At 39.5% G+C, this 12,519-nt stretch overlaps 1 protein-coding gene across 2 annotated transcripts in view; it reads right to left on the reverse strand.

Annotated features, from left to right (window-relative positions):
• Positions 1–4,860: 4,860 nt before the first annotated feature.
• LARS2 (leucyl-tRNA synthetase 2, mitochondrial) overlaps positions 4,861–12,519 on the reverse strand; it is an 82,658-nt gene continuing 74,999 nt past the window's right edge. For both annotated transcript variants that reach the window (XM_084211269.1, XM_084211268.1), the window contains 2 exons: positions 10,554–10,681; positions 4,861–5,221 (listed from right to left, as the gene is read on the reverse strand). In XM_084211269.1, coding sequence (XP_084067395.1) covers positions 5,042–5,221; positions 10,554–10,681 — 308 coding nt within the window. In that variant the 3' untranslated portion in view covers positions 4,861–5,041. The remainder of the gene's footprint in view (positions 5,222–10,553; positions 10,682–12,519) is intronic.

Raw genomic sequence — 12,519 nt, forward strand, 5'->3', positions numbered from 1 at the left:
TGCTGGCAACAGGCAGAGTTATTGAAAAGCAACTCCCTTTGCTCAGCAGCTTGCGTGGTTTGCGCTTGGTTTTGGCACGTGTGAAAAACTACTGCCAGAGGAGGAAGTTCAGAGCCTTGTATGTGAGTGTATTGGCCACCCCCTTGCAGCCAGCCCAGAGAGCAAGCACAAAGCACACACTTCTGCTCACTTAAATGCACAGGGTTTGTTTAGAGTTATAGTGAAGAAGACCAGGCTCCTCAAATAAAAGAATTTCTTATGCCCAGGCTGAGCACCACTAGTGCAAGCAGAGTGTGAATATTCAACTCATTGTACTTAAGCCTGGCCCATTTACACATTCCTTTGCTTATCGAGAAACTCAGCAGCTCAGAAGACTGAGCAAATTGGTGTGGCCCAGGCAGCCGAGCATGCAAGGAAATGTCCTGGATAACTTTGTATGGAAGATGGTGCTGGATGGCAACTCCCCAGGGTTTCAAACCAGACCTGAAGTTTTCCAACCCAAGGCGTTACCTGGGTGAGGGAAGTGCCAGGAGTCACAAAGGTGGTGTGTGACTCGGGGCCTCCTGGGACAGACAGGGTTAGTGCACTGAAGACTGCTTTGTGATACCGGAAAGCCACATTATTCAGGAAAGGGAAGAAAATTCCCACCTTTCCTCCACATGTCAGGCAAGATCTCTTTTATCATCTGGACTGCAGATGAGAGCTCTGTTCCTCTCCCCTCCCACACAGAGATAATGCTTCAGTTCAGTTCTCCTCCTGCTCGGGCTGGGAGATGCTTAATACTCCCTCTGATATACTGTGATCAGCTTCATCCTTCTTCTTTGAGACATAAACCCCATTTCCATGAAAAAACCCCCAAAACTAACCTTGGTGTAGTTTCAGCAACATTTTTTAAGGTCAAAAGCAGACTGATAGTATGTATATTCACCACTCAGGTTCTGTGGTGATAGACCTGGTTTAACATTGACCACTTGTTGAGCTCAGTCCTTTGATGCAAAATCAGCTCAGATCATTGGAGGACTGATGAAACATGGAAGCAGAAAAAGCATCCAGCAAAGCCAGCATATGTATTCTTCCAAGTGGGTAAATATACATGAATAAAACCAATCCCATTGTAAACTGTATCCCATCTGTAATCCTATCTGTAAACTGTAGTAAGTATTGCAAAACTACAAAAAAACCCCAAAACCAAAAATAACCAAAAACCAACCAAACAACAACAAAAAAAACCCACCAAAAAACAAAACACCAACCCACCAACCAGCCCCAATTACTTCTTCATTTATAGCAAACTTTTAGAAAAATCTCCCATACTGCAAATCTCCCTAGGAAGGAACCAGCAGTGCACTAGTTAACATTCTTTCTAGTTCGTGTTGGTTGTGAAAGAGAATAGGAAAAGCTTTCTGTGAGGTTTTACACAGAAGAAGTAGAGACAAAGAGGAGAGACTGTATGACCTGCCTTATCTGTGGAAATTCTCCCTCCAAAAGAAACAAGCAGGCTTTACAAAATCAGATCAGAAAATGCCATTATTAACCTCATTTCAGTTCTGGGGCATTATTTTAGTGTGGTAAGAGAGCACACAGATTTTATTTTGCAGCAAATCTCCATGTTTGGGTTCTGATAATGGTCATGGAAATATAAATGCTTGTCCAGCAATGCCCCTGTACAGGGTTTTTTTCAAAGCAGAGATGGAACAAGCTGGATAGAGATCTATCTTAGATAGATCTATCTATCTAGTGACCTAACCTGTAACAGTGTCCTTCAACGTGACAGAAAAAGCCCTCTTGCCTAGCTGCAAAGCAGCATGGGTGTGTCCATGTAACTAACCTCAGTTGTCACCCCCACCAAATAACAAATTTTTCTACACAGTGGTGTCTTCCAGCCCCCCATCACCCCAGCATCTGAGATCCTTTCTCATGGAATCAATGGCATAGGAAAAGTACTTGGTGACCTTTCAGGACTTTGCCAGCTTTTATTTTCCCAGAATCAATGTTTGAGAGCTGGATTTTTTTGACGTTTAGTCACATGAACAATTTTGGGGTAGAAAGTGTGGCAGTAATTATTCTTTAAATCTGACATTACATAAAATAGACATTCAATATAGATTGGATCAGTGCAACCACCAATCCTCTATCCCTTAGACAGATAGGATGCTGCAAATCCCCCTTCTGTGTCATGGATCTGTTTCTTGGAGCAGCTTGTCCTGGGTCTGTCACACTGGGTTTAGCAAACCTCCCACATCATCTTTGGATCTCACTTCATGGAATAAGCACAGTGGCACCACGTCGTTTTTACCATGTGTGAAAGCAGTGCAATTTGACTGATCACCTGCCAGCACCCTTCCCTCTCACCTCTCAAGTGTCCCTTGCCCACATTTAAACCTGCAGCACTATCTACCCACTGAGCCCTCCAAGGGGACACTATATATACCACCTTCAGCATAAAGATGCCTCTCTACTGTGGCACAAATAACAACTGCCAAATAAATAAGACTTCTGTGCTGGGTTATTTTACAAAGGCTTGGTAACAGGCTGCAGCCTGTGTATCATTATCAGACCCATCTAGGCACAGACCGAACCTGTGAGTCACAATTACTGTAAGACAAACGGTGATTGTGCTTCAGAGCAGGTCACCCTTGTAAGAAATGTCAGCGGCTGCCAGCACAACTGCAAAGCTCAGCAGCTGGCACCTCTGCCATCCTTCAAACATACACTTAGCAGGGGATTAGGCTGTGTCACACTGTCTGCTTCATCTCTCTCACTCACTCTTTCACCACCTTTTTTGTATCCTCTAGACCACACTGAATTACAACTTACTGTAAACACACTGGTGGGACTTCTGACCTTACACTTTTTGTGAGTCTGCTGCTCACTACCTTTCCTTTTTTAGCCTGTAGAAATCCATTCCCTATTTTGATTTTTGCCTGAATCACCAAGTGACACCTACAATTCACTTCCTCAGGCAAGAGCAAATACCCCAAGTGCTAACAGCAATAAACACTGTGGGCGGCTGCCTGGCCCTGCAGTGACTGCAGCTTTTGTTTAGACACCACAGGGTTGCTGGGCTTGCAACATCTTTCTTCATCCTTGTAAATTTATAACGTTTTTATTTACATCAAACATGTCACCTTTCCCTAAAAGAAAAACTCTGTAAAAATGGTTCCACAGGGTGTGTTAAACCTTTTACATAAATTAAAAAAAAAAAAAAAGGAAAAAAAAAAAGAAAAAAAAATTAGAAGAAGAAAAAAGCAGGACTGGGCTGTGCCACAGATTTTACTTCAAAGGATCTCTTTCACAGTCCTTTTAGGGGCTTCTGAACAGGAGTTTTATGAATTTATAACAACATATATGTCAGGCAGACACTGGAATTCAAATTATTTTAACTCCAACTAAAGGCCTGTGTTTGAATGTCTGAACACATTCCTTTGTGGCTCAGATTTCTGGAGTCTTAAAACTGCAAAGACCATATCTTAATTGTAAATATTCAATTTCTTAGTCATTCTGGTGTCAAAGGACTGCTGGAGAGAAAATCAGTGTGGTCCAGGAGGAAGCAGGAATCAGAAGAGTTTTGTTGCAGAGGTGGGGATGTGTAGAGCCAAAGATGCTTGCTAAGCCTGGCATCTCTGTTATGCACATGGATATTTGGTACCAAAAATGCATAAACCTCAACTGAATATTGGCATTGCTTAGCTAATGCCCACATGGCAATGTGATCTGTCTTGGGCCTGGTTGCTGAGGATCTATGAGACTTATTTACTGTTATGTGGGATATTTTTCTTGGTTTCTTTTCAATTCAGTACAGAGTCTGGAGGCCTGCTGGGCTGGAAGATCACTGCAGACCTCTCTATTTGCCTCGATGGCTGTTACTACTGATTTCTTAACTGTCAGAATGGCTCACAAATGGCTGGCTTATTGGACTAGTTAGTTGGATGACTGTTAACGAAAAAAAACATTTTTTCACAATGAACCCTGCAATTGTTTCCTTGGAAACTCTTTTTCAAGCATTTGCTGAACACAATAAATATTTCCATGTGGATATATCAGCAATGCAGTGTACAAATAACCTGTCTGGAATCAGGCATGAGAATGGCTTTATGTTTTAGGAATGTATGATTGATTTTTAGAAACATGATGGCTATTTTTACTTAATGAACCCCTCAGAAAAAAAAAAATCTCAATTCAAGTTTCACTATCTAGGCACTACAAGAGCCTTCCCCACTGCTGCATTTCTAGCAGCTGACAGATCCCTCTCTTGAATGCCCTAAAAGTCTCTGAGATGGCTCATGCATAGGAAGTAACTTCCATCCTGTTCCACACAGAAACAACCATCAATACTTTGCTGAAGTTGCACCTCTCATGCATGTGCCAACACAAACACACCAGCTAGGAAGGAGAACCCTGGCTAAGGCAGGGCTTGGCTAAATAATCGGACCTTTTTCTTGGCTGGGCTCTGAAATTTATGTGAAATGTATCAAACCACCCCATTCTGGCTACCTGCTGTGTCCAAGGCCATTGGTCAGCACACAGAAATTATTTTTTAAATTAACACTCTGTAGTGTTTTGCAGTGTTTCCTTAAAACTTTAAGTGGTAGTTAATGGTAGGGTACCCAAACATGAGATCCAGGGAGCAAAGCACACCTAGCATTTGGGGTAGCACATACTCAAGACAGTTGTTTAGTTCTGAAATGATATTTATGTATCTGGGATTAGCCAAGCCAACTTTCTAATAGGATATATTCCTGAGGATAACGCTAAGCCCCATGTGCTTTCTTCAGTTACATTCTGTTACAATTGTTTAGCTCTCAGCACTTCCTTGTCATTCTCCCAAAGAATATGGACAAGCAGCATCTTACTGTGACTTAATAAGAACTTTTAATTCTGCATATTTCTTCACATTGAAAGGAAGATTTAGCAGCAACCTGATTTTAATAAGATTTCTTTCCCACCTTTACATGAAGTGAAATAACCATAACTGCTCTTTTTGCATTGGTTTCCACCTCCAAAGATTCCAGATCCCTTCTGCAGCCCAGCAGAGCCTTTACTATTCTTGCACTAAGAAGTTGATAAGGGCAGTTCTGGGAGACAGAAAGGCCTTTTTAATGGCTCGTCCCTGGAGATGCTTGACTCCAAGCTCACTCTGAAGAACCAGTTCGTGCACTTCTTCAAAATTGCGGGCTGCTTGCTGAGGCACAAAAACTTTGCCACAAGCTTTGTTATTGATCTGAAAGAGAGACACAAAAACAAGAAAAAAAAGAAGTTTAGACTGTTTCCCACAATGTAATTTCCTGTATCTAACCCATCTTTTTACAAAAGGAAAGGGGGAAAGTGGAATAAACTCTCTTTTCTCCAAACCCACACTTTTTAAGCAGAGGATAAAATTCTTCCTATCTCCTGTCCACCATAAGATAAAACTCTGATTCATGATACTCAACAAAATTGGAGAAGTGGCCACAGGAAGTCTCAGTTTTGAAGATAGCAAGCAGCACGTGACTGTGCAATGCAGTGATCTTTTAATTTTAAAAATGTGACAGTCACATAAGCTGCATAAAATGTCTGGTGGGAGTCTTGGTTTGTACATACTTCTGGGCAGCAACTTGGATTCTTTACAGCTAAGCAATGTCTTGCAGAGATTCAAATGGAAGATTTATTATTTTTAGAAAAATAGGCTTTAACGCAGTGTATGTTGCACTCATTGTTATATGTTGCACTCAGTGCATGGCTCATTAATCCAAAACTGACCACAAAGACGTCAGCTACTCACTCAGTACATCTTCCTGTGTGTGGCTGGTTTTCAGTGCAGCTTCCACCCTGATCTTGCTTCAGTAGTAAATCTTGTAAGTAAAACTGAGTAAGCCCTTTGGTGGGAATCACCTTAGTTTATAAAATGGTTTTATACATCCTTTGTGTCATCCAGGAAGGGTAGATAATGGAGACAGGCTACAGAGCCTGACTGAGTACCTTTCTGGAGCTGGCATAAAATTAATTATTACAAAGACTTTCAGATTTATATGGGATATTTTCAGTGGCTTAATGAGAAGAAGATCAATCACACATTTTAGAAAATGAAACAATTCAAATTTTTAATGCAGTTAATTGCATTACTTGCATAATAATCTGTGTAGGTACTGCAGATTTCCGACCCCTAGGCATCATTTCAAGGAGATGTCAATCTTCTAAAAGAAACACACATTGCTTCATGCAGTTTGGACATAAAAATGTTCATGACTTGGTTTTCACCTGGATTTTATCCAGGATATCTGTATGCAACATAGGACAAATGAGAAATACCTAGTTCACTTACCTAGTTTGTATTTTTGTTTGTATTTTATTTTAACGAAAATAAAATAATTTGTGTAATTCTCTGAGAGAGGAAGTTGGGACAGATTTTTAAGGAACAAAATGGAGTCTCAAATGCAGCAAGGATGTGCCACTTCTGTTTTTTGACTAGTCTTGACAATAATTTGCAGTGATAATGTCAGTAGGCTTTTAATTACTCCTACATGCATTCATAACGTGGCATGATAAAAGGCTGGCTGTGTTAAACTTTGCCTTTAGCATCTGGTGTAAAGTAAAAAATCCTCGAAAAACACATAGGAGTTTTTTGAAGCTTTTGTGAATAATAAATACAAACAGTTCTTTTCGACAGGACACTTCAGAGAAGAAATGCATTCCACAGGAAAAAGAAAACAGTAAAATCCAAACAGATACAGTTTTAGTGGGAATATAAAGCAAGCCTCTCATCTTGCTGCTAGGACACGCAGCCTGCAGTTCAAAGCTATGCCTGCCTAGTTAAAATGTCATTCACTGTCCTCCATCACGCAAATTAATATGTCCCAGTGGATGGATGTTGGCAGGGGGAAATTTTCCACAACTAGCCTATTTGGTGCTGTTCTCAACAGAAGAGCCAAGCAGTCTAAATCAACTTGGTAAATAAATGACTGCTAGTGGTTCTGTTTTCCTAGAAAGGTCGAGAAGCCTGGGAGACCTGGCACTGTGTACCTTCCCACAGCACATCTCCACCTTCCCCCAGCATGTCTCCTGATCTTCCCACACTGTGCTATGAGCTGAGACCATAACTTTTATCAAACAGCAGATTGGTTATGGTTTCACCACGTGTTTGAGCATGGTTTTCATTATATCATAGGTATCATGAAGCATTTTAACACCACTCTTAAAACAGGCAGCTGCAGATTTCATCACATGCTGTGTGTAACAAGCATTCTATTCACATATCCTTTTAGTCCAGAGCTTATGCTCTCAGCAGGAGAAATGCTTTCTGCTATTCCTCCATCTCTCTCTCGGTATCTCACTAGACCAGCATAACCCTTGGCATTTCCAGGTAAAAGTGCCACACAAGAAAATTGGGTGCTGGCAGCCTTGTTTCTCTGAAAAACCATGGCAAAGAGGAGAAATACAGAACTCTTGGGTTCTTTCTTCCCCCAAGGAAGGAAGCTGTTGTTTTTTTCTTCTCTTCTTTTCCCTCATTCCTTTTTTTCTTTTTAACATTTGACATTCTACACTATTCCAGATCTACAGGGAGCCAGTGGTAACAGAAGTTATAAAACTTGAAATGAAATCACAGAAGACTGAAAAATAAGCACCTTGAGGCTGCAGAGAGGAATTTTTAATTCAACTCAAATATTTTTTTACCATTGATGCATAATCCTTCTGAGAAGTTACAAAGAAAATAAATATCTGTGCACTGTTAGGCCTCCCTCATATGCCAAAGCAAGGAAAATGACACCAAATTTTTTTTTATTTATAAAAACATCAGTTATAAGACCACATCTGCTAACAGTTCTGCACCACCTAGAAAATGTGAGGAATGCTAGTCAGAAGTATTTATAGGATGAAATGCACACTATATTCAGGTCAGATTTTTCAGAGCATTAATAATATACAGTATTATTAAAAATACTCAACTTTGCAATAATATTTAGCGGAACAGATACTGTGCATACCCAGTGAATTTAAATGTCTTTCTTGTAGGCAATTTATATTGCTTCAGCCAAGGATACAGTGAGCTGGTTGCTTTTGTTGCTTTGGGTTAAATATGGAAAGACATAACTCCAGCACAGACAGGAAATAATGAAGTATTTTGTGTGAAGAGAAATAAATCCAGAATGTCTCAGCAGACAAATCCCTGGCAGCCTGAGGCAGTTTGATGGCTCAAGAAGAACAGGGTTGTGGCCCAAAGACTTGGTTTGACTGTACAGCCTTGTGAAGAGACACTGACTCTTTGCAAAACCAATTCCTCTGTATGGCAAGTGTTTCTTGATTTAATGAGGGCAATTTATTTTTGCAGCCATACAAAAACCTTCAGTGTCCACAAGACTTCCCACATTCCGTGCACATTCACATTCCCTGCTCCCCCATATTTCCCTTTTGCTTTACTCTTACAGTAGAACGCCAGGCACACTCTATAGGCACTATTGCTAAGAATTATTTCAAAAAAGCAACCTGTCTCTCTGGTCTTCCAGCCCCTTGCTTTCTCAGAAGGAAGGTATTTTACATACATCATATAATTCCATGAATATATGACTGAGAACCCAAGGGCTGTTTTTTCTCTTATTACAACAAGACTTACACAAGGCTATGGCTTTGACAAAGTCAACCAAGAAAAGAAACAAAAATAATTTTAATGAAGTAAATTAATTAAATTAATTTTTTTCTTGTTCCTTTTTATGAGAAGGAAATTTTTATGTCAGCAGAAAAATATTAGTGAAATATTTAGGTATTTTCATGTTTGATTGTGTACTCTTAAAAACATTGTGTCCAGAGTTTTCTCTGTGTTGCTGAAGTTGTTATTTCAAAGATATATTTAATAACATGTTTGCTTTAACCACAACTGTGAAGACGTTTCTAAAATTACACAATTTCTCATTCATGACTTCCTTATAAACTGAACGCTGGCATTCAAGATGTTTGCTAGCTGTGCTTGGATGTGAAGGCTTATTTTGGGCTTCAGAGAAGTGATCATACCTCAGTGAAGATTTTTACTATTAGAACTAAATGCTTATCACTTAAAGAAAGAAAGAGAGGGCAAGAAAGAGGAAAAAAGCAATTCACCCACAGTGACTATTAGGCTAAGTCTTCTATTAACCCCAGCTGGCAATTGAGTCCTTCTTGGTTTGGAAAGATGACAACTGAAAATTTTCTTCCAAAAGACATACTCCTTGGTCTTTGTTAAGTGTGTATGTTTAATGTTGGAAAAACTAGTGCTTTAACATTATTTCTCATTCTGTTCAAATAAACTGACTCAGAGATAGGGCAAGATATGAAATTATTTGCAAAGATACTTTGATTAAGGAAATCTACAGCAAAATGGCTTCCCCTCAATTCAAGCAATCTCCTCCCTCCTGAAAAAAACTCAGCTCAACAAAAACAACCCAACTGCTTTGCTCCCTCCCTCAAAGGGGCGAACAGAAAAAAATAGAACTAAAATGCATTGCTTCTGTTTCTTCTACACACACAGAGCATACAGTTTTACATGACCAAATGACAGTTCTTCTATAGGCTCCATTTTCATTGAATGTCCAGAAACACAGAAAGTGTTTAAGTTGAAGCGTTAACTTTAATTTAGCACATTAACATTTAGAATGTCAGCATTAAAGATTCCTTTGGGGAACAGTGAAAAAGGCAGGAGTGGTAATGTGCAACTGTGTCAATTACTGACTATCACAGTGCCTGAGTATGAGGAACTTGAAGGCAGGTGGAGCAGGAGTCAGCCAGTGGAAGAGCTGAGTCCCTGCTCAGGGATCTCACACCTCCAGGCATCCATTCCCTCTGTGCCCCATCTAATGACCAAGCTTTATGGTGCCTGGGAGCATCCTGAGCACATGGTAGTTAATTAGAGCCACAGGAAAGTAGACAGTAAACTACACCATGCACACGCTGGGAAGCTGGAGGTTGGCTAAAGGTAGCTACACCTGCACTCTTCCACTGAACAGCCAGCTCTTTCCCTGGGCCACAAAGGGGCTTGAGCCCAAGAGAAATTGGAAGTTATAACATTTCCAAAGATAGCTGGTTTTGTCAACCCCATTTCTGCAAATGGACTCTCCTGACATGCACCAGAAATTCGGGCCAAGGCAGATGGGAAACATCATTTGGCAAAAATCACAACTTAACTGAGCTTATGATTGGTCTGTTAGGGAGCCATAGCACTACTGGCACCACAAGAAATATTACCTAATTGTACATTTGTGTACAGGGCTGAGTTAATAAAAGCACTGTCAGGCAAAAAATCTGGGCCTCTATTGTGATCCGAGCTTCAACTGTATCATCCTTGCCCTGTTCAAATCTCCACAGGTACTAATATGCAGTCACTCTGAAAGATTTATACTTAGGGCATCTCTCCTCCAGACTCACTGTACCTTTTTCTTTAGGAAACCATTTTAATTACTCAGCACAACTGTAATAGCAGCTTCTATTTTGAACTTCCACTGAGCCATCTACTATTGGAACTGACTTCCACAAGAGAAGAAATTCCATCATCCTCTGGGCTCATAACACATTACTTGGCCACTACTGAAAATAAATCAAAATGCTCTTACCAGTACAGACATCTCCACAACATCTGATGGCTGAAGGTAATCTGGGTCTACTTCGGGCCAGGACTGATGCAGAACATCAACATCCCAGTGATGGTGAGTACAAAGTTTATTCTGCATATGTGCCAAACCTGGAAAATGAAAACAGTAAAACATTCATCTGTACGGTAACCAGAACATTTGGTCTCTGGAATTTGTTTGACAAATTAGATCAGGATAAAGCTGACTTTAAAAGCAAGTGCCATGGGAGGAAATAACATTGTTTAGATTAGCATACAACACATTATAAACAGAAAGATTTACATCTTTGAAGCATTTGTTTTATACCACGAGTAAGGATATTAACAATGTAGGCACACTTTAGATTTAAATTAACACTCTATAACTTTGCCAAGAGCACAGAAGACTGCTGCTTATTATTTTAAACTGTAATCCTGCAACACAAGCTGACCTCTGCTTCTAAAAGTCAACCATAATAGTGCATTTATTTTCAGTAATGCCACAAGTTTGATTAGAATTTTACTAACAACTGAGAATGATGAATGATTATGCCTCATTTTACCAGCTGTAATATGCTGGGTAGTTTCTAAATTTGCAAGTCAAGCTACTTGCAAGATTTTCTCTATTTTGTGAAGTATATTTTCTCACAAATTAAAGGTGATACAAAGGAATGCCTTGCAGAGCTTGCTCTCTTTCTTATGATTTTTACATTCTGAAACATTTTATCCTTCAATTTTATTTTTTAGAATTTCTAAAATGGCTATAAGTGATCTCCTTTTATTAAACTGGTCTTCTCAAGATAATTAATTCCTGATTTGCTTAAGTAATAGGAGAATAGCATGCAAGTTATTCTGAAGCTACACTCTGTAACTGAATAGAAGCTCCTGAGTGGGATTTATGTTGCTGTTTACTGCAGCTATATGACAAAATACAAAGATTTCATTTAACAAGATGTTGTCAAATTTAATTAATATTGATGATGATGACTCTTGTAATTCTCACAGAGCCAGGAGAGTTTTAAATTAAAAGCATTCTCTGCATATGAATAAGAACACAGACTAAAACTTTTTTTAAGCACATGCTTCATTTAGGACTGCAAAATGAAATCTCTTCTGTATGTGAAATTTCTTCTGGTTCAGGGAAACTCTATCAAAACCATAAAGAAAACTCATCCACACAAGACTCACTGGTGAGACTGAGGCACTGAAGCTGTTCAAAACAGCAAGACAGCAGCCACAGGCACTCACCCAACCCATGCACAGAGCACACATCAATTCAGCTCCCTGGATTGCTTAGACTAATACGGTGAGTAACAGCAAACAGGGACATAAAGAGCATGCAGCTTCCTCCAGAAAAATCCACCACATTTTTGTCAGTGCTTTTTCAGACAAAGTGCTTCGGTAAAATGACACACAGCTGTGCTATTTGCTGAATGACTCAGAGAGGGACACTGGGGAGGACCGATGTGAGCTATTTCCAATGGCAAGCAAGAACATGCACATTTCCTAATGAACAACTATTTGTTAGGTAAATAATTTATTAAATCAGATCAGTGGCACTCATTTTGTGTATTTTTTTTTATTTTGCAGCAGTAGCTCAGAAATTGAGAGAGCAAAAGATAGGAACTCAAGCAGAAAAAAAATCTTCATATTGATGATTCATTATCACACTGACTGTAAAGAAAACAGCTGTTAGATTCTTTCCTTTTTGGCTTTTGAACATCCAGATGACTTCACTTCTTTCCAACTGATCACATGCCTTGTGGCAGAAGCATGCATGCTGGCCATTCCTTATTTTACTGTTGAAGAGAATTCTTCAAACTATTTAAAACCCACTTTCTGATATATGAGTTTCTATCTACAAAATCAAAACCAGGGTTTCTTTTAATTCCTATGGAGGCTGTCAGTCCTAATAAACCAACCAATAAAAAAATAATTAAAATTTATTCTGAAGCAAAGCGTGAGTAATC

The sequence above is a fragment of the Fringilla coelebs genome, assembly GCF_963513975.1.
Source record: "Fringilla coelebs genome assembly, chromosome: 1".
In the NCBI taxonomy this organism is placed as follows: domain Eukaryota; kingdom Metazoa; phylum Chordata; class Aves; order Passeriformes; family Fringillidae; genus Fringilla; species Fringilla coelebs.